Raw genomic sequence first — 26219 nt, 5'->3', positions numbered from 1 at the left:
GAAAAGCACCTTTCCACTGCTACCCTCTGTCTTCTATGACCAAGCCAATTCTGTATCCATCTTGCCAGCTCACCCCTGATCCCGTGCGACTTTACCTTCTGTACCAGTCTGCCATGAGGGACCTTGTCAAAGGCTTACTGAAATCCATGTATATAACATCCACTGCCCTTCCATCGTCGATCATCTTTGTCACTTTCTCAAAAAACTCGATCAAGTTAATGAGATACGATCTCCCCTTCACAAAACCATGCTGCCTCTCACTAATATGCCCATTTGCTTCCATTATGATCATGGCTGATCCTCTATCTCAACGCCGTGCTGATCCTCTATCTCAACGCCGTACTCCCACTCTCTCCCTTGATGCCTTTGGAGTCTAGAAATCTATTTATTTCCTCCTTAAATATGTTCAGTGACTTGGCCTCCACAGCCTTCTGTGGTAGAGCATTCCATAGGTTCACCAGCCTCTTGAGTGAAGAAGTTTCTCCTCATCTCAGTCCTAAATGGTCTATCCTGTATCCTGAGACTGTGACCCTTGTTCTAGACGCCTTCCACCCCCCCCCACCCTGCCAGAGGAGACATCATCCCTGCATCCAGTCTGTCCATCCCTGTCAGAATTTTATACGTTTCAATGAATTCCCCTCTCATTCTTCTAAACTCCAGTGAATATAGGCTTAGTCGGCCCAGTCTCTCCTCAGGATAATCCTGCCATCCCTGGTCTGGTGAACCTTCGCTGCACTCCCTCTGTGGCAAGTATATCCTTTCTTAGGTAAGGAGACCAAAACTCCACACAATACTCCAGGTGTGGTCTCACCAAGGCCCTGTACAGCTGCAGTAAGACATCCTTGCTCCTGTGCTCAAGTCCTTTCGCAATGAAGACCAACATACCATTTAACTGCTTGCTGCACCTGCATGCTTGCTTTCAGTGACTGGTGTACAAGGACAGCCAGGTCCCTTTGTACATCATTATTTCCCAATCTATCACCATTTAAATAATACTCTGTCATTGTGTTTTTCCTACCAAAGTGGATAATTTCACACTTATCCATGTTATACTGCATCTGCCATGTATTTGCCCATTCACGCAACTTGTCTAAATCGTCTTGAAGCCTTTTAACATCCTCCTCACCACTCACATTCCCACCTAGTTTTGCGTCGTCAGCGAACTTGGAAATATTACATTTGGTTCCCTCATCCAAATCATTGATATACATTGTGAATAGCTGGAGCCCAAACACTGATCCCTGCGGTACCCGACTAGTCATCGCCTGCTGTTCTGAAAAAGGTCCGTTTATTCCTACTCTGTTTCCTTTCTGCTAATGAATTCTCAATCCATGCCAATATATTACCCCCAGTCTCATGTGCTTTAATTTTACACACTAACCTCTTAGTGTGGTTAGGAGGGAGGGAAAATGTAATGGTGGGACTTTATCAAAAGCTTTCTGAAAATCCAAATATACCACATCCACTGGTTCTCCCTTTTCTATTCTGCTAATTATGTCTTCAAAAAACTCCTGTATCTTGTCAAACATGATTTTCCTTTCATAAATCCATGTTGACTTAGTCTCATCCTGTTAATATTTTCTAAGTGTCGTGTTATCACATCCTCTAGTACTTTCCCTACCACTGATGTTTGGCTAAGTGGTCTGTAATTCCCTGTTTTTTCCCTCCCTCCTTTTTTTTAATGGTGTGGTTACATTTGCTACCCTCCAATCTACAGAATTTTGGAAGCTGACTATTTCCATGGCCACCTCCTTTAGTACCCTGGGATGTAGATTATCAGGCCCTGGGGATTTATCGGCTTTCAGTCCCATTAATTTCTCCAGCACTCCTTTTTTTTTCAGTAATAGTAATTTCCTTCAATTCCTCATTCTCACTAAACCCTCAATTACCTGGTATTTCTGGGAAGTTATTTGTGCCTTCCTCCATGAAGATAGAACTAAAGTAGTTGGTTAATTGCTGTTATTTCCTTGTTCTCTATTATAAATTCTCCCATTTCAGACTGTAAGGGACCTACATTTGTCTTTGCCAATCTTTTTCTTACACACTTACAGATGCTTTTACAGTCCTCTTTTATGTTCCTTGCAAGTTTACTCTCATATTCTATCTTTCCCCTCTTAATCAATCTCTTGGTCCTCCTTTGCTGAATTCTAAACTGCTCCCAATCCTCAAGCTTGCTACTTTTTATAGCAACTTTATATGACTCCTCTTTGGATCTAATACTATCCTTAATTTATTTTGTTAGCCATGGTTTGGCCACTTTTCCAGTTGTGTTTTTGCGCCAGAAAGGTATATATAACTATTGCAGTGTATGCATTTGTTCCCTAAATATTAGCCATTGCCTATCCACTGTCATGCCTTTTAATGAAGTTCCCCAATCCACTCACTCCTCGTACCTTCAAAGTTTCCTTTGTTTAGACTTAGGACCCTAGTTTCAGATTAGACTACTTCACTTTCCAACCTAATGAAGAACATGTTATGGTCACTGTTCCCCAAAGTACCCCGCACAACAAGGTTATTAATTAACCCCTTCTCATTGCACAAAACCTAATCTAGGATAGCCTGCTCCCTAGGTGGTTCCTCAACGTACTGGTCTAAAAAACCATCTCTCACACACTCTAGGAATTCATCCGCCATGGTATTATTGTTAATTTGGTTTGCTTAGCACATATGTTGATTGAAGTCACCCATGATTACTGTAGCACCCTTGTTACATGCATCTCTAATTTCCTGTTTAATACTGTCCCCTACCTTACCACGACTGCTTGGAGGCCTATGGACAACTCCCACGAATGTTTTCTGCCTCTTGTTGCTTCTTAGCTCCACCCAGATTGATTCTACATCTAGATTTTCTGAGCTAATATCCTCTGTCACTATTGCACTGATTTCACCCTTCTAACAATACCATGCCACCTTCTTTTCCTTTTTGCCTGTCCTCCCTAAATATTGAATACCCTTGGATATTCAGTTCCCAGCCTTGGTCACCCTGCAGCCATGTTTCTGTAATCACAATCATATCGTACCTGTTTACATCTATTTGCGCCGTTAATTTGTCTACCTTATTGCGATTGCTCAGTGCATTCAGATACTGTGTCTTTAGCATTGTCTTTTTACACATCTTTTGTGTACTATGGCCCTATTTGCTTTTCATTTTTCTGTCTTTCATTTCTATCCTTCTTCCCTTGAGTATCCCCACTCAGGTTCCCATCCCTCTGCCACTCTGGTTTAAACTCTCCCCCACAGTACGAGCGAATACCCCAGCGAGGATATTGGTCCCGGTCCTGCTGGGTTAAAACCTGTCCAGCTTATACAGGTCCCATCTTCCCCAGAATCGGTCCTAATGCCTCAGGAATCTAAACCCCTCCCTCCCACACCATCTCTGCAGCCATGCGTTCATCTGGTCTATTTTCCTATTCCTGATCTCGCTAGCGCGTGGCACTGGGAGTAATCCTGAGATTATTACCTTTGAGGTCCTGCTTTTTCATTTATTTCCTAGCTCCCTATATTCGGCTTGCAGGACCTCATCCCTCTTTTTACCTATGTTGTTAGTATCGATATGGACCATGACCGTTGGCTGTTTTTTACTCATTCACGGGATATGGACTTCGTTGGCTGCGCCAGCATTTATTGCTCATCCCTAATTGACCTTCAGAAGGTGGTGGTGAGCTGCCATTGTGAAACGCTGCAGTCCATGTGGTGTGGGTACACCCACAGTGCTGTTAGGAAGTTCCAGGATTTTGGCCCAGCGATAGTGAAGGAACGGTGATATATTTCCAAGTCAGGATGGTGAGTGATTTGGAGGGGAACTTCCAGGTGGTGGTGTTCCCATCTATCTGCTGCCCTTGTCCTTCTAGATGGTAGTGGTTGTGGGTTTGAAAGGTGCTGTGTAAGGCGCCTTGGTGAATTCCTGCAGTGCATCTTGTAGGTGGTATACACTGCTGCTACTGTGCATCAGTAGTGGAGGGAGTGAATGTTTTTGGATGTGGTGCCAATCAACTGGGCTGCCTTATCCTGGACAGTGTCCAGCTCCTTGAGTGTTGTGGGAGCTGCACTAATCCAGGCAAATGGGGAGTATTCCATCACACTCCTGACTTGTGCCTTGTAGGTGGTGGAAAGGCTTTGGGGAGTCAGGAGGTGAGTTACTCATCACACTATTCCTAGCCTCTGACCTGCTCTTATCACCACTGTATTTATATAGCTAGTCCAGTTCAGTTTCTGGTCAATGGTAACCCTCGGGATGTTGATAGTTTGGGATTCAGTGATGGTAGTGCCATTGAACGTCAAGGGGCGATGGTTAGATTCACTCTTGTTGGAGATGATCATTGCCTGGCACTGGTGTGCGTGAATGTTACTTGCCGCTTATCAGCCCGAGCCTGGATATTGTCCAGGTCTTGCTGCATTTGGACAAGGACTGCTTCAGTATCTGAGGAGTCGCGAATGGTGTTGAACATTGTGCAATCATCAACAAACATTCCCACTCCTGACCTTATGATGGAAGGAAGGTCATTGATGAAGCAGCTGAAGATGGTTGGGTTGAGGACACTACCCTGAGGGATTCCTGCAATGATGTCCTGGAGCTGAGGTGACTGACCTCCAACAACCACAACCACCTCCTTTTGTGCTAGGTATGACCCCAACCAGCAGAGAGTTTTCCCCCTGATTCCCATTGACTCCAGTTTTGCTAGGACTCCTTGATGCCACACTTGGTCAAATGTGACCTTGATGTCGAGGGCAGTCACTCTCACCTCACTTCGGGAATTCAGCTCTTTTATCCATGTTTGAACCTGGCAGAACCCAAACTGGGCATCACTGCAAGTTATTGCTAAACAAGTGCTGCTTGATAGCACTGTTGATGACCCCTTCCATCACTTTACTGATGATCGAAAGTGGGCTGAAGGGGCTGTAATTGGCCGGGTTGGATTTGCCCTGCATTTTGTGTACAAGACATACCTGGGCAATTTTCCACATAGCCGCTTAGATGCCAGCATTGTAGCTGTATTGGAAGAGCTTGGCTAGGGGCATGGCAAGTTCTGGAGCACAAGTCTTCAGTACAGTTGCCGGAATATTGTCAGGGCCCATAGCCTTAGTGTTATCCAGTGCCTTCAGCCATTTCTTGATATCACATGAAGTGAATCGAATTGGCTGAAGATTGGCATCTGTGATGCTGGGGACCTCTGGAGAGGGCCGAGATGTATCTTCCACTCGGCACTTCTGGCTGAAGATTGTAGCAAATGTTTCTGCCTTTTGCACTGTTGTGCTGGGCTCCCCCATCATTGAGGAGGGGATATTTGTGGAGCCTCCTCCACCGATGAGCTGGTTAATTGTCCACCACCATTCACGACTGGATGTGGCAGGACTGCAGAGTTTAGATGATGTGTTGGTTGTGGGATCACTTAGCTCTATCACCTGCTGCTTATGCTGTTTGGCACACAAGTAGTCCTGTGTTATAGCTTCACCAGGTTGACACCTCATTTTTAGGTATGCCTGGTGCTGCTCTTGACATGCCCCCCCTGCACTCTTCATTGAACCAGGGTTAATCTCCTGGCTTGATGGTAATGGTAGAGTGGAGGATATGCCACATCATGAGGTTACAGATTGCATTCAAGTACAATTCTGCTGCTTCTGATGGCCCACAGGGCCTCATGGATGCCCAGTGTTGAGTTGCTAGATATGTTCGAAATCTATCTCATTTACCACAGTGGTAATGCCACACAACACAATGGAGGGTATCCTCAATGTGAAGGTGGGACTTCATCTCCACAACGACTGTGCAGTGGTCACTCCTACCGATATTTTCATGGACAGATGCATCTGCGGCAGGCAGGTTGGTGAGGTCAAATATGTTTTTCCCTCACCATCTGCCACAGACCCAGTCTAGCAGCTGCTCTTGATGATAAACGTTGAAGTCCCCCAACCAGAGTCCATTCTGCATCCTTGCCACCGTCAATGCTTCCTCCAAATGGTGTTCAACATGGAGGAGCACTGATTCATCAGCTGAGGGGTACTTGGTAATCAGCAGGAAATTTCCTTGCCCATGTTTGACCTAATGTCATGAGACTTCATGGGATCCAGAGTCGATGTTGAGGACTCCCAGGGCAACTCCCTCCTGACTGTTTACCAGTGCCACCACCTCTGCTGGGTCTGTCCTACCCATGGGACAGGACATACCCAGGGATGATGGTGGCGGCGTCTAGGACATTATCTGTAAGGTATGATTCCATGAGGATATCTGTCAGGCTGTTGCTTGACTAGTCTGTGTGATAGCTCTCCCAGTTTTGGCACTAGTCCCCAGATGTTACTAAGGAGGACTTTGCAGGGTTAACAGAGTTTGCGGTTTTCTTTTCCGGTGCCAAGGTCGATGCTGGGTGGCCTGTCCATTTTAATTTCTTTTTAGTGGTTTGACACAATTGAGTCATGTCGGCTAGACTGGCTAAGGACGGCTCTTTACAACAATCAACTATGGTTATTATCCTAGGTCTCTGGAATCCTAGTCCAGCGACAATATCACTACATCACCACCTCTCCCTTCAGAATGTCCTACAGCCGCCCAATGACATCCTTGACCCTGGCAGCAGGGAGGCTACGTACCATCCTGATGTTACGTCGTCAGCCATAGAAATGTCTATCTGTTCCCCTTACAATAGATTCCACCATCATTATTGCTTTCCCACTCTCTTACTTGTGGTGTCACTAACCTGGCTCTTGCTGTATTCCTGAGAAACCATCTCCCCCAGCAATATCCAAAATAGAAAATCAGAGAGGGACTCCTGACCTCCTTAGTGCCTTTACTGTGTCTGGCAGTCACCCAAGCCCTTTCTGCCTGTGCACTCTACCTGCGGTGTGACCACCTCACTACGCACTATCGACAAAGATCTCAGCCCTGCGGCTGCTCCAGTGACTCCACATCAAACACAGATCTCAAGTAGCTGCAGCTGGAGACACTTCCTGCACACATCACATAGGAGGAGCATTCCACGTGACCAAGCTGTCGTAATCACTCCCTTTATTTTTACTTCTAGTTTTGAGAATATTTAGGACAGTAGAAATATTCACCAAGACTCTTCTTTGAGAAAAGGTAGAAAATGAAAGGATCACCACCTTCCCTCTTCAGCAAACTCCCTCACTCACCAAGCACTCAAATGCAGCTAAAGCCAGCACTGTAGATGGCCTGCTTTTATGTTCCCTGAATCTAGCTTCTGAAAACCTGTTTAAGCTAGTTATCCAATTAACTAGCTGCAAGCAGAGCGTGAATGTGCCGTTTTAAAGCTGGACTAAAACTTACCATCTCCCCACCCAAAGAGCAACTTTTAGTTAATTGATTAAAAAAAGACGACTGGAAATAGAAATTAACCCTTTAAAAACTCTCTCACCACACTCAATGCAGCCCTTTAGTGATTACTGCTAATGTTGTACTTTTTAAATATGGAGGTTGTGAAAGGTACTATATGAATACAATCCCTTTTCCTAATGTGTTTTTAATTCATTCATTACGGGGTAGACCAGCATTTATCGCCCATCCCTAATTGCTCTTGTTCAGAGGGCATTTAAGAGTCAGCCACATTGCTGTAGGTCTGGAGTCACCTGTTGCAGACCTGGTAAGGACAGCAGATTTCCTTCCCTAAAGGACATTGTTGCAAAAACCCAATCTGGTTCACTAATCGACAATAGTTCCATGGTCATCATTAGACTTTTAATTCCAGATTTTTATTGAATTCAAATTCCACCATCTGCCATGGCAGGATTCAAACCTGGGTCTCTGAAACATTAGTCCAACAACGCCATCAAATCCCCACAATAGCTTGGTACATATCATTAAAACCAGAACTTAGCTTTTGAGCAGAAAGTAGGGACAACACACCCTTATTGTAAATCTTTATTTCAGCCCAAAAATATAAAAAAGTAATTTCACTTTGTGTTTGTACAATGCATTTTTTCACTCGAGATAAAATCCTGGGTATTGCTATACAAGCAGTTGCAATAAAAACAAGCACAAGAAAAAAAATCCCTCATACCCACCCAACAATTCTCCCATCAAAACAGAGATAGTATTTACAATCATTGCCTCAAGTCTCAAACACAGGCAACTACTAGGCACTGCAATTTTATTCCAAAAGGCTCAGCTACAGTGTGTTTTGAGTTAAAATTAACAGGATTTCAACTGGACTTTCCATCACAAGCTGGGACTACTCATTGTAACTACAATGTGTCATGAACAGGCATGGTTTTTTCACGTTGGTGAAAGGGTCCTACTGGATGAAAATCTGATAGGGAGTGTCTAGGTGCAATCTGTATACATTCTGCACAATATGGAATAACTTGCTACCTGGGCTACAAGTTTCTTTCAATACAAATGCACAGGTCAAGCCGTGACCTCCTGATTATTACCAAAATCACAAAAGGCTGCAGTCCCATCAGCATTTAAAGCCACCTCTCCTAGTTAAAGTCAGTCAATACATACTTCCATTTTAACTTCATGTCTACAAGGCCTTAATGAATTGCACACAAATTGATTTGTCACTAATATATTAGTGATATATGCAAGGGCTAGGATCAGGTGTGCTACTACTGCAACCTGGGTTGTGCAACTGGCAGGTGACTCAGGATAGTCACTGGAATTCTTCCAGGATTATAGGTAGAGGTTTAATGGTTTCACAGTAATCAACAGAGAGCAGAGGTCTGTCTCAACCATCTTAATACTGCAATGTCACTTGATACAGAAGGCTCAAGGAAGCAGTGATGAGATCAGCTCTGAAAGGGACTGGGAGGACTCTGATTTTTAACTATTTTCTGCACACCACACTCCTTATTAGCTCATATAGACCTATGTAAAATTAAATTGTATAGATTTTTTGAAAGACAATGTCACTATAACATTAAGGACATATTGGCAGTGCAGTAAAGTGAATGTTACACCATAAATGGATTACGCCAAGGACACAAATCCACTTAAAATACTGCAATTCTTAACATATAAAAATATTTTTATATCAATAAAGCTACATTTATAATCAAGAATACATCAAAATGTCCTGTATTAAAATTGAAAGTCTGATTTTCAGGATAACAATTGTTTATATCAAAAAATAAAATCTGAGAACATGTACAGTCTATACACAGGAGTAGTCTTGCTGGTGGTCTGGTGAGGTAACAGACTATGTAGGTTAAGATCAGTGACAGATCCCACATTTATTGACGGCAGCTTTTATTCATTTATGCACCAATTTATGATGAACACAAAAAACATTTAATAAATACATGGTCCACTCAATGGGGTCTAATACTGATGTGACTATTTACTGCTAATTGCTGGAAGAGCCCTTCAGATGCCCCACTGGTATCTGCATCATTTTAAGGCTTGCCCCAGTGGAAAATTGCAACCAGAGAGCAGGGTCCAAACAAGGACAGGTTACAACAGGCAGCAATAGGTTTTATATTACTGGTTCACAGGTAAAGTCTAGATTACTACAAAATAACTGCCTGCACTCCAAGCAAGTTACCGTTTCAGAGGGTCTTACCACTTTCTGAATTACTGCCATCCTATTCATTCATTACGTTATCCCAAAAATCAGTAGGTTTGCAGCTGGTGGACAATAGTCCAGGTAGAAAAGCCCAGATTTTAAAATAATTTGTGTGAAAACTGTGAGACCCTTTTCAGAACTAGAAATCTGCACAAAACAATGCTGATCTCAGTATAGTCAGGGAAATCAAGAGGTGGGGGCCCCTTTTCTGAAAAATGTTTATTAAGTACAGTTAACAGAGTTATGTTTGTCATCACTAGACACAACGCCCCCCATCCCCACTGCAATGAAGCAGGCAAGTTAAATAGCTTTTCAATCAGACACCATCTTCCAGACATCAGTCCGTTCTGTCCTAAAGAAATGCAAGATAAAAAGAGGATTCAAGAAAACTTCACTCCAATGAAATGAAGGTTGAGTGGTTGATCCATGTTGTTGTGCCACAGATTGTCAGAACATGGGGCACTGTACAATTTCCTAAAGCAAAGGCAGAAGCAGCAGGATCAACCCTGTGGCTGGACCCACTCGCTCTTGGAAAAGGAACACTGAAGCAGGGTAGAAAATAAAATTTAAGAATGTTTTTGATGATGTTGAAGAATTAGCCTATTCTAGGACTTCCAGCACTGAAAAAGCTAACACTGAGATTAAGAAACCACTGGCTCATTAATGGCACAAAACTTTACTTAAAATATTTACAATATTCATGAGCACAATTTATCTTCATTAAAAAAAGACTTCACTGCAGTGAGTAAGTCCATGTTGAGGATAAATCGCAAGCCTTACATCACTCTTGCAAAATAGCAACACAACCCAAACCAGATGGGTCCCAAAGAATTCTGGAGAACAGCCAGAATGCAACAAGTCAACAGCGAGGCATTCAAAGAAATCTAGAGGTGGCTAAGTTTATTTGGATCCCTGCTCTCAAGGCATCACACACACAGTACAGCCAAACACCATAACAGCTTCAATTGTATCATGAAAAGTTCAGCAAAAGAAAATATTATAATACCCAGAATGTAAACCCTACAAAAAGTTCCAATCCAGAAGTAATTCTTTAAAATAAAGTTTACGCTAAAGAGCTTTAACTTTACAGGTAATACCAGGCAGACCTCACAATTATATAATACTAGTTGGGGTCTGATTTAACTATATTAAAAGGGGAGGAAAGATATGACAGAGAAGAAAGAATCCAGTGATGCAGCAAGGGGGTTTTTAGATTTGTTCTAGCAAGAAACCCTTTGGGATGAACTTGGACTGCACACAATCAACTAATCTGAATATCATGATTCAAGATAGATGAGTGGGCAGACAGAGGAGGATGATGAAAAATGGGTTGGGAAGAAAGGGAATATTTTCAAGTTACAGCCAGTTAGATCATAGTTCCCAATCCTGATCTTCAAACTAAAATTACCAGCTGGTCAAAGTATCCAAAACAAATTATAAAAAGATGAGAAAAGGCAATTATAGGGATTAATTACCATTATAGTTTTTTTTTAAAAGGGTGAGGGGAAAATGTGAAATGTTTTGCCAACTAGCCCACAATCATGACAGTGTGGAGGAAGAGATGAGAGTATAACAGGCATCATACCAGGACCTGCCTTTGGTTAATATAGATGGAGAAACAAAAAAAATAGAGAAAATAATGAAGATTTCTTTTTCTTTAAAACAGCTGATACTTGAACGCAAGAGTTATTGTAAACTGCCATGAGGAACATCAATCAATTATTTTATGACCATCTTAAAAGCATAGGTCATGATAAACACAAGCTTTACAATACAATCTGCTCCAATTTCAAGAATACCTGAGATAAGTGAATCCTTCTGTGAAGTGACTAATATTTAAATCACTAAATGATTAACCATGTTTATAACTCAGTCTTTGCAGGAGTCAAACAGTAACACCGACACAAAATATGTTGTCCCTCAAGCTCTCCTGTCCCATTATTTTTTTAAAAGCAAAAAACTGCGCTCCAGGGAATGATTATTGCCAATTTGAAACATATGGGTAAAGCTGTTTTAAAAGGATCTGCCCGGTCTTTCTGCCCACAGGAAGATTACCTCATTTGTTCTGCTACAAGTATGTGGCTAATTTCAAACTGTGAATAAAATGAGGTTTTCTTTTTTTAAAAAGGGCAGGGCCAGGGAAGGAAGAAAAGAAATATATAATTTTTAAGGAAAAAGCAAGCCCCATGATTATTGTTCTAATATATCAACCTTCATCTTGTGTTTTCTTCAAAACACAAGTGACAATAATGTGCAGAGGCTTTGTGATCCAATGGGTGGAATAGACTTGCTCAGTAGATGTAGGGGAAGATTCGGTAGCGGACTTGTTGGCAGTACTTGTTCCAAGCTACACCGTACTTCTTTCTGCACCGATACTCGTCCCTGGCCTCACGATGAATGAGCAGACAAGTGAAGTAAATTACATAGAAATACGGAATGATGTGATTGAACCCTGTGGAAAGAGCAAGAAATGGCAAGGCTTTTTTTTAAACAAAGAGATTTACATGGTTCAGATCTGTTGCAGCTTCAGATTTCCTGCTTCTGCATGAATGTCCTACTGTACAGAGCCTCCAACATTGCTGCTCAGTTTGTACTAACCATGTGACAATACAGATGGCTAGAAAAATATTCTCAGCCCAATATATTAAAACAATGACAGATGATAAGCTAACTGGCCTATAGTTACCTGTTTTTTTTGTCTCCCTCACTTTTTGAATGAGGGCGTTACATTGGCAGTTTTCCAATCTTCTGGGATTTTTCCAGAATCTAAAGATTCTTGGAAGATTACTACCAGTGCATCCACTATCTCTGTAGCTGCTTCCTTTAATATCCTAGGATGCAACCCATTAGGTCCGGGAAGCTTTATTGGCCTTCAGCCCCATTAGTTTCCCTAGTACTTTGTCTCTAGTGATAGTTATTGTATTTATTTCTTCCCTCGCTTTTACACTGCGAGCCCAACTGACAATCTTAAATTGGTTGTCAGCTAGCACATTGGACAACATTTGCTAAATAACCCTCAGTCACGGAATCACATCTAATGTTGGACACTTTTTTGAGATTTGCAAGCACGGGCTGGTTGGATATGGTCTGTTCTCTGCCCGTTGTGAACAGCAGCTGGGACATGCTGTTTGATACGATCTGCCAGTCTTTGGGACGTACAGCCTACATATCTAGCATCACATTGGCACTGAAATTCATATACCAAATTACTCATTTGTGTAATAGGCAGGATGTTTTTTTTGGCTTGATGGCAGCATCCCGTTAGTGGCGAATACCACTCCTGTTGCCACTGCATTAGCTGCAGCGTGAAACAGCTAGCTTCACCTGTTGCTCAAAGTTTTGAGATACCTTGCCCATCAAGGGTAATCTGAGGTAGACTGGGCACTCTTCAGGGCCGAAAGTGATGCATTAGGCCCATTCATGAGTTTGCGTGATATACAGCATGAAATGATCTGATCAGGGTAGCCATTATCCTGCAGGATGCCTTTGATGCGCCGTATTTTAGCATCAAGCATGCTTGGCGAGCAAATGGTTCAGGCCCTATTTACAAGGTTGCTGATAAGACCAATCTTAGAGTGTGGAACTGTAAGAATCCCTTATACTGGTATTCTTGTGAGTGTCCTGGTGAATGCAAGATGAAATAAATGCCTCTCTTTTTCTACCTACGCTGTTGGGACCTACGTGGACCACAACAACTGGATCCTCGCCCTCCCACTCACTAGGTTGATCCCAGATATGGAGGGTTTTTTTTTTAATGAGGAGTGATTAAGTTGGGCCTGTACTCATTGGAGTTTAGATGAGAGGCGACCTTATTGAAATATATAAGATTCTTAAGGGGTTTGTCAGGGTAGATGCTGAGAGGTTGTTTAACCATGTGGGAGAGTCTAGGACCAGATGGTATAATCTCAGAGTAAGGGTTCACCCATTTAAGATAGAGATGAGGAGGAATTTCTTTTCTCAGAGAGTAGTGCATCTGTGGAATTCTTTACCACTGGGGGCTGTAGAGGCTAGGCCGTTACGTATATTCAAGGCTGAGATAGATTTTTAGTCAGTAAGGGAACCAAGGGTTATGGGGAAAAGGCAGGAAAGTGGAGTTAAGGATCATCAGATCAGCCATGGTCTCACTGAATGGCAGAGCAGACTCCATGAGCCAAATGGCCTACTTCTGCTCCTTCATCTTAAGGTCTAAGTGGATTATGGTTCGTGGGGCACTGGCACAAGTATTGCGGAAAGTGGGATCTGTACCATTGGGACAGACTACACCTGAACCATGCTGGGACTGATGTTCTAGCGAGCTGCATAACTAGGCAAGTAGAGAGGGATGCAGCTAATTAGTGGGGGTAATGGATGAAATTAGGGAAGCTGTGGTAAAACAGACTAGAGACAAGGCAAGAAAGGTATTAATATGGGAAATGATAAACAGAACGTGACAGGAAGGGATAGAGAATACAAATCTAAGAGTAACACAGCAGTCAATGCTAGAGGTTACAAAAATAATGAAAAGGACGAAACTAAAAGCTCTGTATCCGAATGCACGTAGTATTCAAAACAAAACAGATGAACTGATAGCACAAATTGAAATAAATAAGTACAATCCAATAGCCATTACAGAGACATGGCTGCAGGATGACATAGATTGGGTCCTGAACATTGAAGAGTACATGACATTTAGGGAGGACAAGAAGCAAGGAAAAGGTGGAATGATGGCTCTGCTAATTAATGATGGTATTAGTACATTAGAGAAGGATGACCTAAGTTCAGGAAAGCAGGGTGTAGAAGCGGAGTGGGGTGAGCTCAGAAATCATCGAGGCAAGAAGTCACTTGTGGGAGTGGTGTAACTGTAACTGTAACCCTAATTATAACTACTCGGTAGGAGAGTATAAAGGTAGAGATAATGGAAGCTTGTCAGAAAGGTATGATGATAATCATGGGGGATTTTAATCTGCATATTGACTGGAAAAAAGGAGTGGCTAGGGAGATCGTTGATGCGTTAGTTTTAATTTTCCAAAATTCCCTGGATTCAGGGAAGGTTCTAGATTGGAAAATAGCAAATGTAACTCCTTCATTCAAAAAGGGAGGGAGACAGAAAGCAGGAAACTACAGGCCAGTTAGCTTAATAGGGAAAATGTTGGAAGCTATCATTAAAAATGTTATAGCAGGGAACTTGGAAAAATTCAAGGCAATCAGGCAGAGTCAACATGGCTTTGTGAAAGGGAAATCATGTTTAACCAATTTATTGGAGTTCTTTGAAGTAACATGTACTGTGGATAAAGGGGAACCGGAGGATGTACTATACTTAGGTTTCCAAAAGGCATTTGATAAAGTACCATATCAAAGGTTATTGCGGAAAATTAAAAACTCATGGTGTAGGGGGTAACATACTGGCATGGATAGAAGGTTGGCTACCTAACAGGAAACAGAGGGTAGCCATAAATGGGTCTTTTTCTGGTTGGCGGCACGTAATGAGTAATGTGCCATAGGGATCAGTGCTGAGGCCTCAACTTTTTTCAATTTACATTCATGACTTGGATGATGGGACAGAATGGTATGGTTGCTAAATTTGCTGATGATACAAAGATAGTTAGGAAAGTAAGTTGTGAAGAGGACATAAGGAGGCTACAATGGAACATAGATAGGTTAAGCGAGTGGGCAAAGATCTGGCAAATGGAGTATAAAGTGAGAAAATGTGAAATTGTCCATTTTGGCAGGAAGAATAAAAATATTATCTAAATGAGAGATTGCAGAGCTCTGAGATGCAGAGGGATTTGGGTGCTTTAGTGCATGAATCACAAAAGGCTAATATGCAGGTACAGCAAGTAATTAGGAAAGCTAATAGAATGTTATCGTTTATTGAGAGGGGAATTGAATATAAATGTAGGGAGGTTATGCTTCAGTTGTACAGGGGACTGGTGAGACCACATCTGGAGCACTGTGTACAGTATTGGTCTCATTTAAGGAAGGATGTAAATGCATGAGAAGCAGTTCAGAGAAGGTTTACTAAACTAATACCAGGAATGGGCGGGTTGGGTTGTCTTTGAAGAAAGGTTGGACCGGCTAGGCTTGTATCTGCTGGAGTTTAGAAGAGTAAGAGGCAACTTGATTGATATAAATAAGATCCTGAGGGATCTTGACAGGGTGGTTGTGGAGATGATGTTTCCTTTTGTGGGAGAATCTAGAACTAGGGGTCACTGTTTAAAAATAGAGGCTGCCCATTTAAGACAGAAATGAAAATAAATTTTTTCCCGCAGTAGGTAGTGAGTCTTTGGAAATCCCTTCCCCAAAAGGCAGTGGAAGCAGAGTCTTTGAATGTTTTCAAGGCAGAGGTAGATAGATTCTTGATAAACAAGGAGGTGAAGGGTCGTCATTGGTAGGTATGAGGTTTCAGCCATGATTTTAATGAATGGTGGAGCAGGCTTGAAGGGCCAAGTGACCTAATCCTGCTCTTAACTATGTTCCTATGTAGAAGCAAGCAGCACATAAGACCCCCCACATCACACTTGATAAATAACGAGTAACGTTATAATAGTACGCTGTGATTTAGATGTCAGTCATACTCCGCATAAAAAAAGTCCAAATTTCTGGATTTGAGAGTTTTGGCATGGTTTTATTGTGTGCACTGAAATCACCCAGAACAATTAACAATTAAAATGCCTGTATGACTTTAGGTGAATAATCAACACCTGCAAAGATCGTACCCAGTTCGCAGGTAGAATGTAGAACCTCAAGCATAAAGGCCCCCCTCCCAACCCAAAAAATACAGCTTCTGCCAAACAGTTTGTCTGAGGATTTAGACATCAGCAAAACTCAGTACGGCAGCCACAATCAGTCGGTTCTCCATTTTCCTAACTGTCAGGTTGAATTATGCTGGGACTTTTTAAAAAATTCTTTCACGGGATGTGGGCGTCACTGGCTAGGCCAGGACTTTTATTGCCCAACCTCAAGTGCCCTTGGTGGTGGTGGTGAGCCACCTTCTTGAACTGCTGCAGTCCATATAGTGTAGGTACACCCACAGTGCTGTTTGGGAGGGGATTCCAGGATTTTGACCCAGCGACAGTTATAGATCATCTACTCACAAGGGCCCAGAGATAAAGCAACAAGATATAATTACTGAAAATAAATGGAATCATGCATAATTTTCCTTTTGAAGACCTGTTAAGGCTGAACAGCCTGATTGCCGCAGCTAACTCTGCACTGTACAAACCTTTCATGGAGCATAAAGGGGCCTGTGTGTTGTCACCTGCACCCATCTAAGTATAAATGGTGACCTCATGTAATCCCCTTTGCATTACTTCTCTTCCCATTCTCCAGTTGTCCACAGTGCATCAGTTGACAGTGAGACTGAATTTTGCACTGTCCCTCTGGAACCAGGATTCTCTTGTACTGTATAATCTTCTGGACAAAGATCCTCCAATGTTTTTCTCTGATCTCCTTTTCAAAAGCTAGATGAATAAAGCTCCATCAACCGTCATGACCATCTCCAACAAGAGAGAATCTAACCATCGCCCCTTGACGTTCAATGGCATTACCATCACGGAATCCCCCACGATCACCTCCTGACTCCTCAAAATCTGTCCACCATCTACAAGGCACAAGTCAGGAGTATGATGGAATACTCCCCACTTGCCTGGATGAGTGCAGCTCCCACAACACTCAAGAAGCTCGACACTGTCCAGGATAAAGCAGCCTGCTTAATTGGCACCACATCCATAAACATTCGCTTCCTCTACCACTGACAAACAGTACATCCTTCCTACAAGATGCACTGCAGGAACTCACCAAGGCTCCTTAGACAGCACCTTCCAAACCCACGACCAAGGGCACCAGGTAGATGGAAAGACCACCACCTGGAAGGTCCCCTTCGAGTTACTCACCATCCTGACTCGGAAATACATCGCTGTTCCTCCGCTGTCGCTGGGTCAAAATCCTGGAACTCCCTTCCTAACAGCACTGTGGGTGTACCTACGCCACATGGACTGCAGTGGTTTAAGGCAGCAGCTCACCACCACCTTCTCAAGGGCAACCAGGGATGGGCAATAAATGCTGGACCAGCTAGCAAAGCTCACATCCCGGTGAATGAATTAAAAGAAGATCAACCTCATTATTTTTCACAAGTTGGTACTACATCTGAAGAACCAACATATCTCATGAAGTGTCTAAAATTCTCTTTAACTAATCCTCAAACCTTCAATTCCATTCCCAACCAGGGACTGAGCAATTTTAGGAAGAGAAAAGCCACTTGGTTAATCAACCTCTCCCTTTGGTTGATGAACACAATTGAACAAACACCTTGATAGGACAATTTCCTACTTACCACAGGGCAGAGACCAAGCCAAAGCCATGATGAGGTCACCCAGGTAGTTTGGGTGACGGACAAATCCCCACCATCCAGAAACAATCAAACTCTTCCCTGTTGCTGTGGGAATAGTTTTTAAATCTGCAGAAAGGAAGATATATCATTTGTAACTTGATCCATTTGTTGATGCTTGGTGATAGGCAGGGGTAATGGCTGCTTGGAGAACAGTGCTAACAGCAGAAGTCCTAGAAATTACCTGCTGCATGTGCTGGGGTGGCACGTTTTCAATGTTGAAAGTGCCTCATAAGTGGTTATGTAACTAACTGCTGAAGCTGATTGTAGTCTACTTTCAGAGTATTTCTGTCACTATGGAAATTAGGAGGTTTTTAAGCAGGAAATTCATAAAAGTTGTAAACTGTTTTGTACAGGACTTCCCATGGGAAATCTCTCACAGAAATGCTCTGAATAGTACTTTAGTTACGTTGCATATTTGGTACAGAGTTTGTAAAACTGTTAGATGACAGTACAATATTATCATCACAAATAACGAATCCTTTCATTTACTAAAACCTATATCGAAGGAACAATCTGCCCAGTTTATAGACAAACACACACAGACACTTATTCTTATGTAAGTCTTGGTACTTACGTGCCAGTTTGGGGTCATGAGGATTTCTTCTGAAAGCGTTCTTTTGCGAGTTGGCCCCCCGGAATATGATGTAACCAACAGCTACAACATAAACAAACATTATGAATCATGTAAAGTCTGACAGTTGGAACAAGACTGATTACACTGTTGTAATGTAGCACTGCATTTTGCATATAGTCACTAGAAAGAGAAAAGTACTGATGGAAAAGTTCTCTAAATGCTCTTACTGTTGAGAGCAATGATCGCCAGAGCTACTGGCCAGCTCAGTTCACTTGTGTGATTAACCAGGTAGAAAGCCTGTAGGCTGTATGTGAACGGTACCCAGACCAGGTCTCCAAATATCAGCATGTATCCAAGTCCATCATGCACAATATCCATGGTGGTCAGAATCGCTTCCTGTATTCAAATATCAAGAACAAAAAAGTGAGAACAGGAAATTCTGCTCTGAAGATGATGCAAACCTGCAATCTGGAGAGAAGCAAGTTAAGAAATTATCAATATTCATCATTTATCACCTACATTCTTCATTTCAGCTGTTGCTCCTTGCCAAGAAAGTTGTAGAGATACCAGGCCTCACACTTTGAACTTACAGCAAGTGCTAGCAGACTACCTGACCAGAGAAAAGCATCACATCCGAGCTACGTTCACACAAATGCATGTAGCAGGAGTCAAGCGATAGCTATCAGGAGGGGGTATACTGGACGATTTATCCCTCCCTAACCCAGGGCATTGAGGTAAATAGCTGTCCCTCTCCTCTCGCAGCTGAGACCAGCTAACAACAACACCCAGGGGATGAAATCGAGAACGTTCAATTTGTATGGTATAAAAACTTATCCAGCTGAGCTGTCGGAAGAACACCTCCCATGACCCCTATGTGCATTATTTCTTCACCCTCTGCACTAAGCTATTTCTCTATCAAACTGTTCCCATTTTCTTCTGAATTGACTTCTTGTTGGACCAAGACCCAGAGCTCCCAGTCAGTCTCTGGTACCTTGGCCCTACAACCAATATTCACGTATGAGCCCCAACAGTGAACATCAGCAATGGAAATGCTTCATGACTGAGCCCAATTCTGTCCTAGCCCAATTTCCACACATGCAAACTTCCAGCTAAGATGATTGGAACAATGACCAGGAAGTAGGACTCTAGCTGTCTTTGCACTCCCAAGCCCAGAGACACTGAGGGTTTTGTTGCTGACTGCCACCCTTCAAAAGAGGCAGCGGAAAATCAGTAATTTGAAGAGTTAATAGGATTAATGCGAGTTGGAAATACCTCGTTCCACAGTGCATCCATCACATACAGAAGCTGGAAACTGTTCACCAGTACCATTGCCAACGAGGGCACATCACGGCCCTGGGATTCCATCTCGGCAAACAACAAGCCCAAGTTAATGACAACCTGCAATATTTATAAAAAAAGACGGTGGAAAATACTTCGAAAACAGCCATCTCACATCCTCACAAAGTAGTTATGCAGGCATCTGACAGTCAAACAAACCTACCTTTTGAGAAGAGTCACAGAGGAGTTTTAAAACTTTACAGGATTGCGAAGTAAACTTTATATTCTTTCACAGAAGTGGGAGTCACTGATTTGGCCAGCATTTGTTACCCATCTCTAATTGTCCTTGAGAAGGTGGTGGTGAGCCACCTTGAGCTCCTGCAGTCCATGCGGTGTAGGTCAGTGCTGCTAGGAAGGACGTTCCATGATTTTGACACAGCGAAAGTGAAGGAACAGTGATAAATTTCCACGTCAGCATAGTGTGTGACTTGGAGGGGAATTTGGTGATGTTCCTAGGCATCTACTGCCCTTGTCCTTCTAGGTAGTAGGGGTTATGAGTTTGGAAGGTGCTGCCGAACGAGTCTTCATGAGTTGCTGCAGTGCATCCTATAGATGGTACACACTGCTGCCACTGTGCGTTGGTGGTGGAGACAGTGAATGTTTAAGTTGGTGGATGGGATGCCAATCAAGCGGGCTGCTTTGTCCTAGATGGTGCCAAGCTTCGAATGTTGTTGAAGCTACACTCATCCAGGCAAGTGGAGCGTATTCCATCACACTCCTGACTTGTGCCTTGTAGATAGTGGACAGGCTTTGGGGAATCGGGAGGTGAGTTACTTGCCGCAAAATTTGCGACCTCTGATCTGCTCTTGCAAGTACAGTATTTATATGGTTGGTTCAGTTCAGTTTCTCTTCCACTTGAAGAACAGATCAAACACTCCTTTGAGGAAATACATTAGATTCAAGGCTGATCATTTCTCCTAGTGGCCGAACATAGGCGACCAGCTGTGACCCTTGGACCAACCTATGGGGTGTGGAAAGTGATATAACAAGCAAAGGATTTCATAACCACTTTACAAATCTGCAATAGTTCAGGAACATTCAGCTTTTTGCAACCTGATCAAGCAAAGTTGCATCTTGAGAGCTGTCTCTTCACCTCATTCAAACAAAGCTGCAATATTGAGTATTTTGTCTCACCTCTATATTGGATAGATTATAGGTGCATAACAAATGATTAACCCTCACAGGCTGGCAAGTGCATTGTTGCACCAAAAACAAAGAGAGAAGGTAACAATTTCCTTTTTTGTTCAGAAAAAGACAGACATTCTCTAATATTTGGGGTTGAAATTTAAAAAAGGAAATTTAGATAAACTTTTACGAATGCTGAATATGAAACTTGTGCATATTCTGAGAGCTGGAAATAACTGGAGTGGACAATAGCTTGCAGGGCAGCACATGAACCCTATCCACAGTAGCAGCTGAAATTCCAGTCTAAGCTGTCACCGGCAGCATAAGACCATCCAGTCTTGCCAATTAGCACATGGACACACTTTGATCAAGATCAGGCCTGCCCAACACGTGTAAATACACACTTCCTTTCAGCTTTGGGAATGTTATGGGAAGCAGGGCAATAGGACAGGGGGATGTATTGTAGTGGAAGGGAACTTGGAAAGAATCAGAGAATCAAAAAGATCTGCAAATGTTATTCAGTATGCAAAAATCCTACCCTTTCGTTTATAATTTTTGTCAGTAGATGTTTCAAACTCACCCAGCCCAACAAGCCTGGACGCAGCTCACAGAAGTACTTAAGATCAAAGTTTCTGATACGAGGATTCAGTTCACGCCCAATAAAGAAATCATAAACAAAACTACCTGCAAACCAATGTAGACATTAAAGAAATTACAATTTGTGCTTTATATAGTAACTAGATCTGAAGTGTTCATTGCATTAAAATGGAACTTTCCACCTCTTGCAGGCATAAATTTGTTTCTGAAAACTTGTGTGTGTGAATCAGTGTGTATTTAATTCTGGGGGTAATGGAATTGTGCACACTGATACAGAATAAGAGCAAAGCACTAAACATACCTTAGAATCTTACCCAGTGTTGCAGTTTTGAGCAAAAACTGCAGTACCATTCAACATTCAGGTGGCAAGGAAGGGAGGAAGGTTTACAGATAGGTCGCCCTCAGCATCTCTCACGGGTGGTCTTAAAGCAGGCTGCCCTGCAGTATGTCAAGTGTGCATTACACCATGCCTCACTAAACACTTAGAGATTGTCGATAAAGTGTGGAGCACAACACTTAAACTTGACTACATTTTCATTGAATTTATGGGTTTAAGGTTAAATGATGGAAGCATTCCCAGCTACTTATTTCCAAAATCTTATTTTGACCCAATAGTTATATCTGGATGGATAAGATACAAACTAAATCCTTATAGACTAAGAATAAAGAGGTGGTTTCGAAGGCCGGGATTCTGGGGTTCTGACAAGAAATTAAGGCATAAGGTTTTAGCTTTGGAGCAAGCTCTTGAATTGCCTCCCTGAATCTCTTCGCCTCTCCGTAGCTCTCTGTTCCTTTAAGACGCACCATAAAATTCTTTTACAATAAAAAGCAAAATACTGTGGATGCTGGAAATCTGAAATAAAAACAGAAAATGCTGGATAAACTCAATATGTCTGGCTGCATCTGTGGAGAGAGAAACAGTGTTAACGTTTCGAGTCTAATATGACTCTTCTTCAGAACTAGTTCAGTTCAATTCCGAAGTCATCATATTGGACTCGAAAAGTTAACTTGTTTCTTTTTTAAAATTCATTCACGGGATGTGAGCTTCGCTGGCTGGGCCAGCATTTTATTGCCCATCCCTAGTTACCCTTGAGAAGGTGGTGGTGAGCTGCCTTCTTGAACTGCTGCAGTCCATGTGGTGATGTTCATAGATGCTGTCAGATTTGATGAGTTTTTCCAGTATTTTCTGTTTTTATTTGATATAAAATTCTCTTACCAAGCTTTTGGTCACCTGTCCCAATATCTCATTAAATGGTTCAGTGTAAAATTATGATGGATTAATGCTCCTTTGAGTTATTTTACTAAGCTCAAGACTTGTTTTTATAATATGGGGAAAAACTGAAAGAACTGTAAAAAGCATAGAAGGGAAGCAAGAAGGGATATTTGGATGGCTAAGGTGGGCAATGACTGACTATCAACATGAAGGGGAAATAAAAAGGGCGTTTAGAATGCACAGGAGAAATATAAAGCATAGTCAATGAAGAGATTGGACCATACAAAAATAAGGCATCTTGGGTGAGGAAATGTCAGAAGGACATAAGTATTTTGCTACATGTTGGAGCAGAAACTGGATTGTTGACCAATTATGGATGCAGAATACTTAAGCAGCTTTGGGAAGAAGGAACCAAACACCACGGTAAAGGGGAACTCTGCCAAAAGTACTCCTACAACTTATTAAAGAAAGGAAGGGGGAAGGTATAGGCCAGTAGATTCTACACCTTATAAAGATATGGGCTAATCAGCAACAGTCAGCATACCTCTGTAAAGGGCAAGTCATGCTTCACTAATTTAACTGACTTATTTGAGGACATCACAAAGAGTGGATGAATTTTGAGATGGTATTGACAAAAAGTGCTGCATAAAACAGACTAATTACAGAACCTAAGGCAGATGGTATTAAAGTGTAGACAGAGAAAAGGCAGGGTGCAGTAGAATATGAAGTAACAAGTAGAGGGATAGGATTTTCTTCAGAATGTTAGGATATGGAAGTGGGTAAGTTTCAAGGATCTGTGCAAGGTGGTCTTTTGTTTTCTATCGAATAAGTAATTTGAGCATAGATGCAAGAGGGATAATGTCAAATTAGGGGCATGGAAATCTGTGAGGAAGAGTACATGAGGAAACAGACAAGTTATTATGCACAGGTAGGAGATAGCTACAGAGAAATGAAAGGCAGCACATTTTAGGCAAAATAACAGCAAAAAGGAAGCTAAATATCTCAAATGCTACGATTCTTAAAAGTGGGAGAAAGGAAATTTCTAAGGATATAAATGAATAGACTTCACAGCAAATTAATAACTTGTGAAGTGCCAAATTGCGCACAGAAAAATTTCACTTTCGAATCAGTTGATCTGTTTTGGTCACACTAGTGAATGGTGAATATGCCCTGTTCTTCTTCAAAAAAGATATCATAGAATCAACTCTGAACAGGTAATTGGGCATCAGATTAACATTTCATACAAGAGAAGACACCTTTAACAATGCAGTCATCTCTCAGTCTTGCACCAAAGTACCAGCCTAGATTATGTACTTACATCCTGGTGTGGTACCTAAACCCAAAACTTTCTGACACAGAAAATAGAGTAACATGATTGAGCTAAACTGGCATTTAGTGGTGGGTATAAGGTAGAACAAGAACTAAACAAAAAGGCAATGAGATTCTCAGCACTGAGGAAGATAGGAGGTAATGACGTAAAAGTTTAGTACAGTCACAGATTGAGTTTTATGTACAGTTCTGGGCACTCTAGTACACAATCTTTAAAAAAGCTAATGAAATATTGGTCTTTGCTTCAAGAATATTTCATATTGAAATTTCAGGCAAGAGATGCAGGGCGAATGTGAAGAACAACATTTTTTATGCAGCAAGTGATAATGACCTGGCTGCCCACAAAAGTGGTGGATGTAGAAATCCAGTCCAAAGGATTTTTCTTTCCATTCACGGGATGTGAGCATCACTGGCGAGGCCAGCATTCATTGTCCATCCCTAATTGCCCTTGTTCAGAGGGCATTTTAAGAGTCAACCACATTGTTGTGGGTCTGGAGTCACATGTAGGCCAGACCAGGTAAGGATGGCAGGTTTCCTTCCCTAAAGGACATTAGTGAACCAGATGACTTTTTACAACAATCAGTAATAGTTTTGTGGTCATCAGACTTTTAATTCCAAATTTTTTTATTGAGTTCAAATTTCACCATCTGCCGTGTGGGATTCTAACCTGGGTCCCCAGAGCATTAACCTGGGTCTCTGGAATACTAGTCCAGTGAAAATACCACTAGGCCACTGTCTCCCATGAATGTCCCACAGACTAATGATCTGCGGACACATGTCAGAATCCCACCACGGCAGCTGGTGGAATTTAAAAATTCAGTTAATGAATCAAGAATTAAAAAGCTAGTATCGATAGTAGTAACCATGAAAACACTGTCGATTGTCATAAAAACACATCTGGTACAAATGTTCACTCTTAAATGCTCTCTGAGATGGCCTAGCATGCCACTCAGTTGTATCAAACGTCTACAAAAAGGAATTAAGACGGACGGCTCACCCGGCATAGGCTGAGGCACTGGAAACAACAGCAGCAAACACGGCCCCGTCGACCCTGCAAAGTCCTCCTTACTAACATCTGAGGGCTTGTGCCAAAATTGGGAGAGTTAATACACAGACTAGTCAAGCCTGATATAGTCATCCTCATGGAATCATACCCTACAGATAATTTCCCAGACAACGCCATCACCATCCCTTGGTATGTCCTGTCCCACCAAGAGGACAGACCCACCAGAGGTGGCAGCACAGTGGTATACAATCAGATGGGAATTGTCCTGGGAGTTCTAAACATCGGCTCTGGACCCTATGAAGTCTCATGGCATCAAGTCAAACAGGGGCAAGGAAACCTCCTGCTGATTACCACCTACCGCTGTCCCTCAGCTGATGAATCAGTGCTCCTCCATGTTGAACACCACTTGGAGGTAGTACTGAGGGTGGCAAGGGCGCAGGACACACTCTGGGTGGGGGACTTCAATGTCCATCTCCAGGAGTGGCTCAGTAACACCACTACTGACCGAGCTGGCCGAGTCCAAAAGGACATAGCTGTTAGGCTGGGCTTAGCAGCAGGTGGTGAGGGAGCAAACAAGAGGGAAAAACCTACTTGACCTTGTCCTCACCAATCTACCTGTCGCAGATGCACTTAGTTAGGAGTGACCAACGTAAAGTTCTTGTGAGACAAAGTCCGGCCTTCACACTAAAGATACCCTCCATCGTGTTGTGTGGCACGACCACTGTACTAAATGACATAGATTTCCTACAGATCTAGCAACTCAAAACTGGTCATCCATAAGGCATTGTGGGTCATCAGCAGCAGCAGAATTGTACTCAACCACAATCTGTGAACTCATGGCCCAGCATATCCCCACTCTACCATTACCATCAATTGGGGCATCAACCCTGGTTCAATGAAGAGTGCATGCTAGGAGCAGCACCAGACATATCTAAAAATAAGGCTCAAGCTGGTGAAGCTAGAACACGGAACTACCTGTGTGCCAAACAGCAAAAGCAGTAAGTGATAGACAGAGATAAGCAATCCCACAACCAACGGATCAGATCTAAGCTCTGCAGTTCTGCCACATCTAGTCACGAATGGTGGTGGACAATTAAACAACTTACTGGAGGAGGCAGTGGCTCCACAAATATCCCCATCCTCAATTATGGGGG

General features: G+C 42.4%; 1 protein-coding gene across 1 annotated transcript in view; it reads right to left on the bottom strand.

Annotated features, from left to right (window-relative positions):
* Window positions 1-7855: 7855 nt before the first annotated feature.
* lbr (lamin B receptor) overlaps window positions 7856-26219 on the bottom strand; it is a 56219-nt gene continuing 37855 nt past the window's right edge. Inside the window, exons 9-14 of the mRNA XM_078542827.1 lie at window positions 21501-21604; window positions 19730-19855; window positions 18685-18853; window positions 18458-18538; window positions 17827-17949; window positions 7856-11967 (exon numbers count right to left, since the gene is read on the bottom strand). Coding sequence (XP_078398953.1) covers window positions 11807-11967; window positions 17827-17949; window positions 18458-18538; window positions 18685-18853; window positions 19730-19855; window positions 21501-21604 — 764 coding nt within the window. The 3' untranslated portion in view covers window positions 7856-11806. The remainder of the gene's footprint in view (window positions 11968-17826; window positions 17950-18457; window positions 18539-18684; window positions 18854-19729; window positions 19856-21500; window positions 21605-26219) is intronic.

This window comes from Cetorhinus maximus, chromosome 5, assembly GCF_964194155.1.
Source record: "Cetorhinus maximus chromosome 5, sCetMax3.hap1.1, whole genome shotgun sequence".
NCBI lineage: Eukaryota > Metazoa > Chordata > Chondrichthyes > Lamniformes > Cetorhinidae > Cetorhinus > Cetorhinus maximus.
This window is presented reverse-complemented; position numbering and strand designations above follow the sequence as displayed.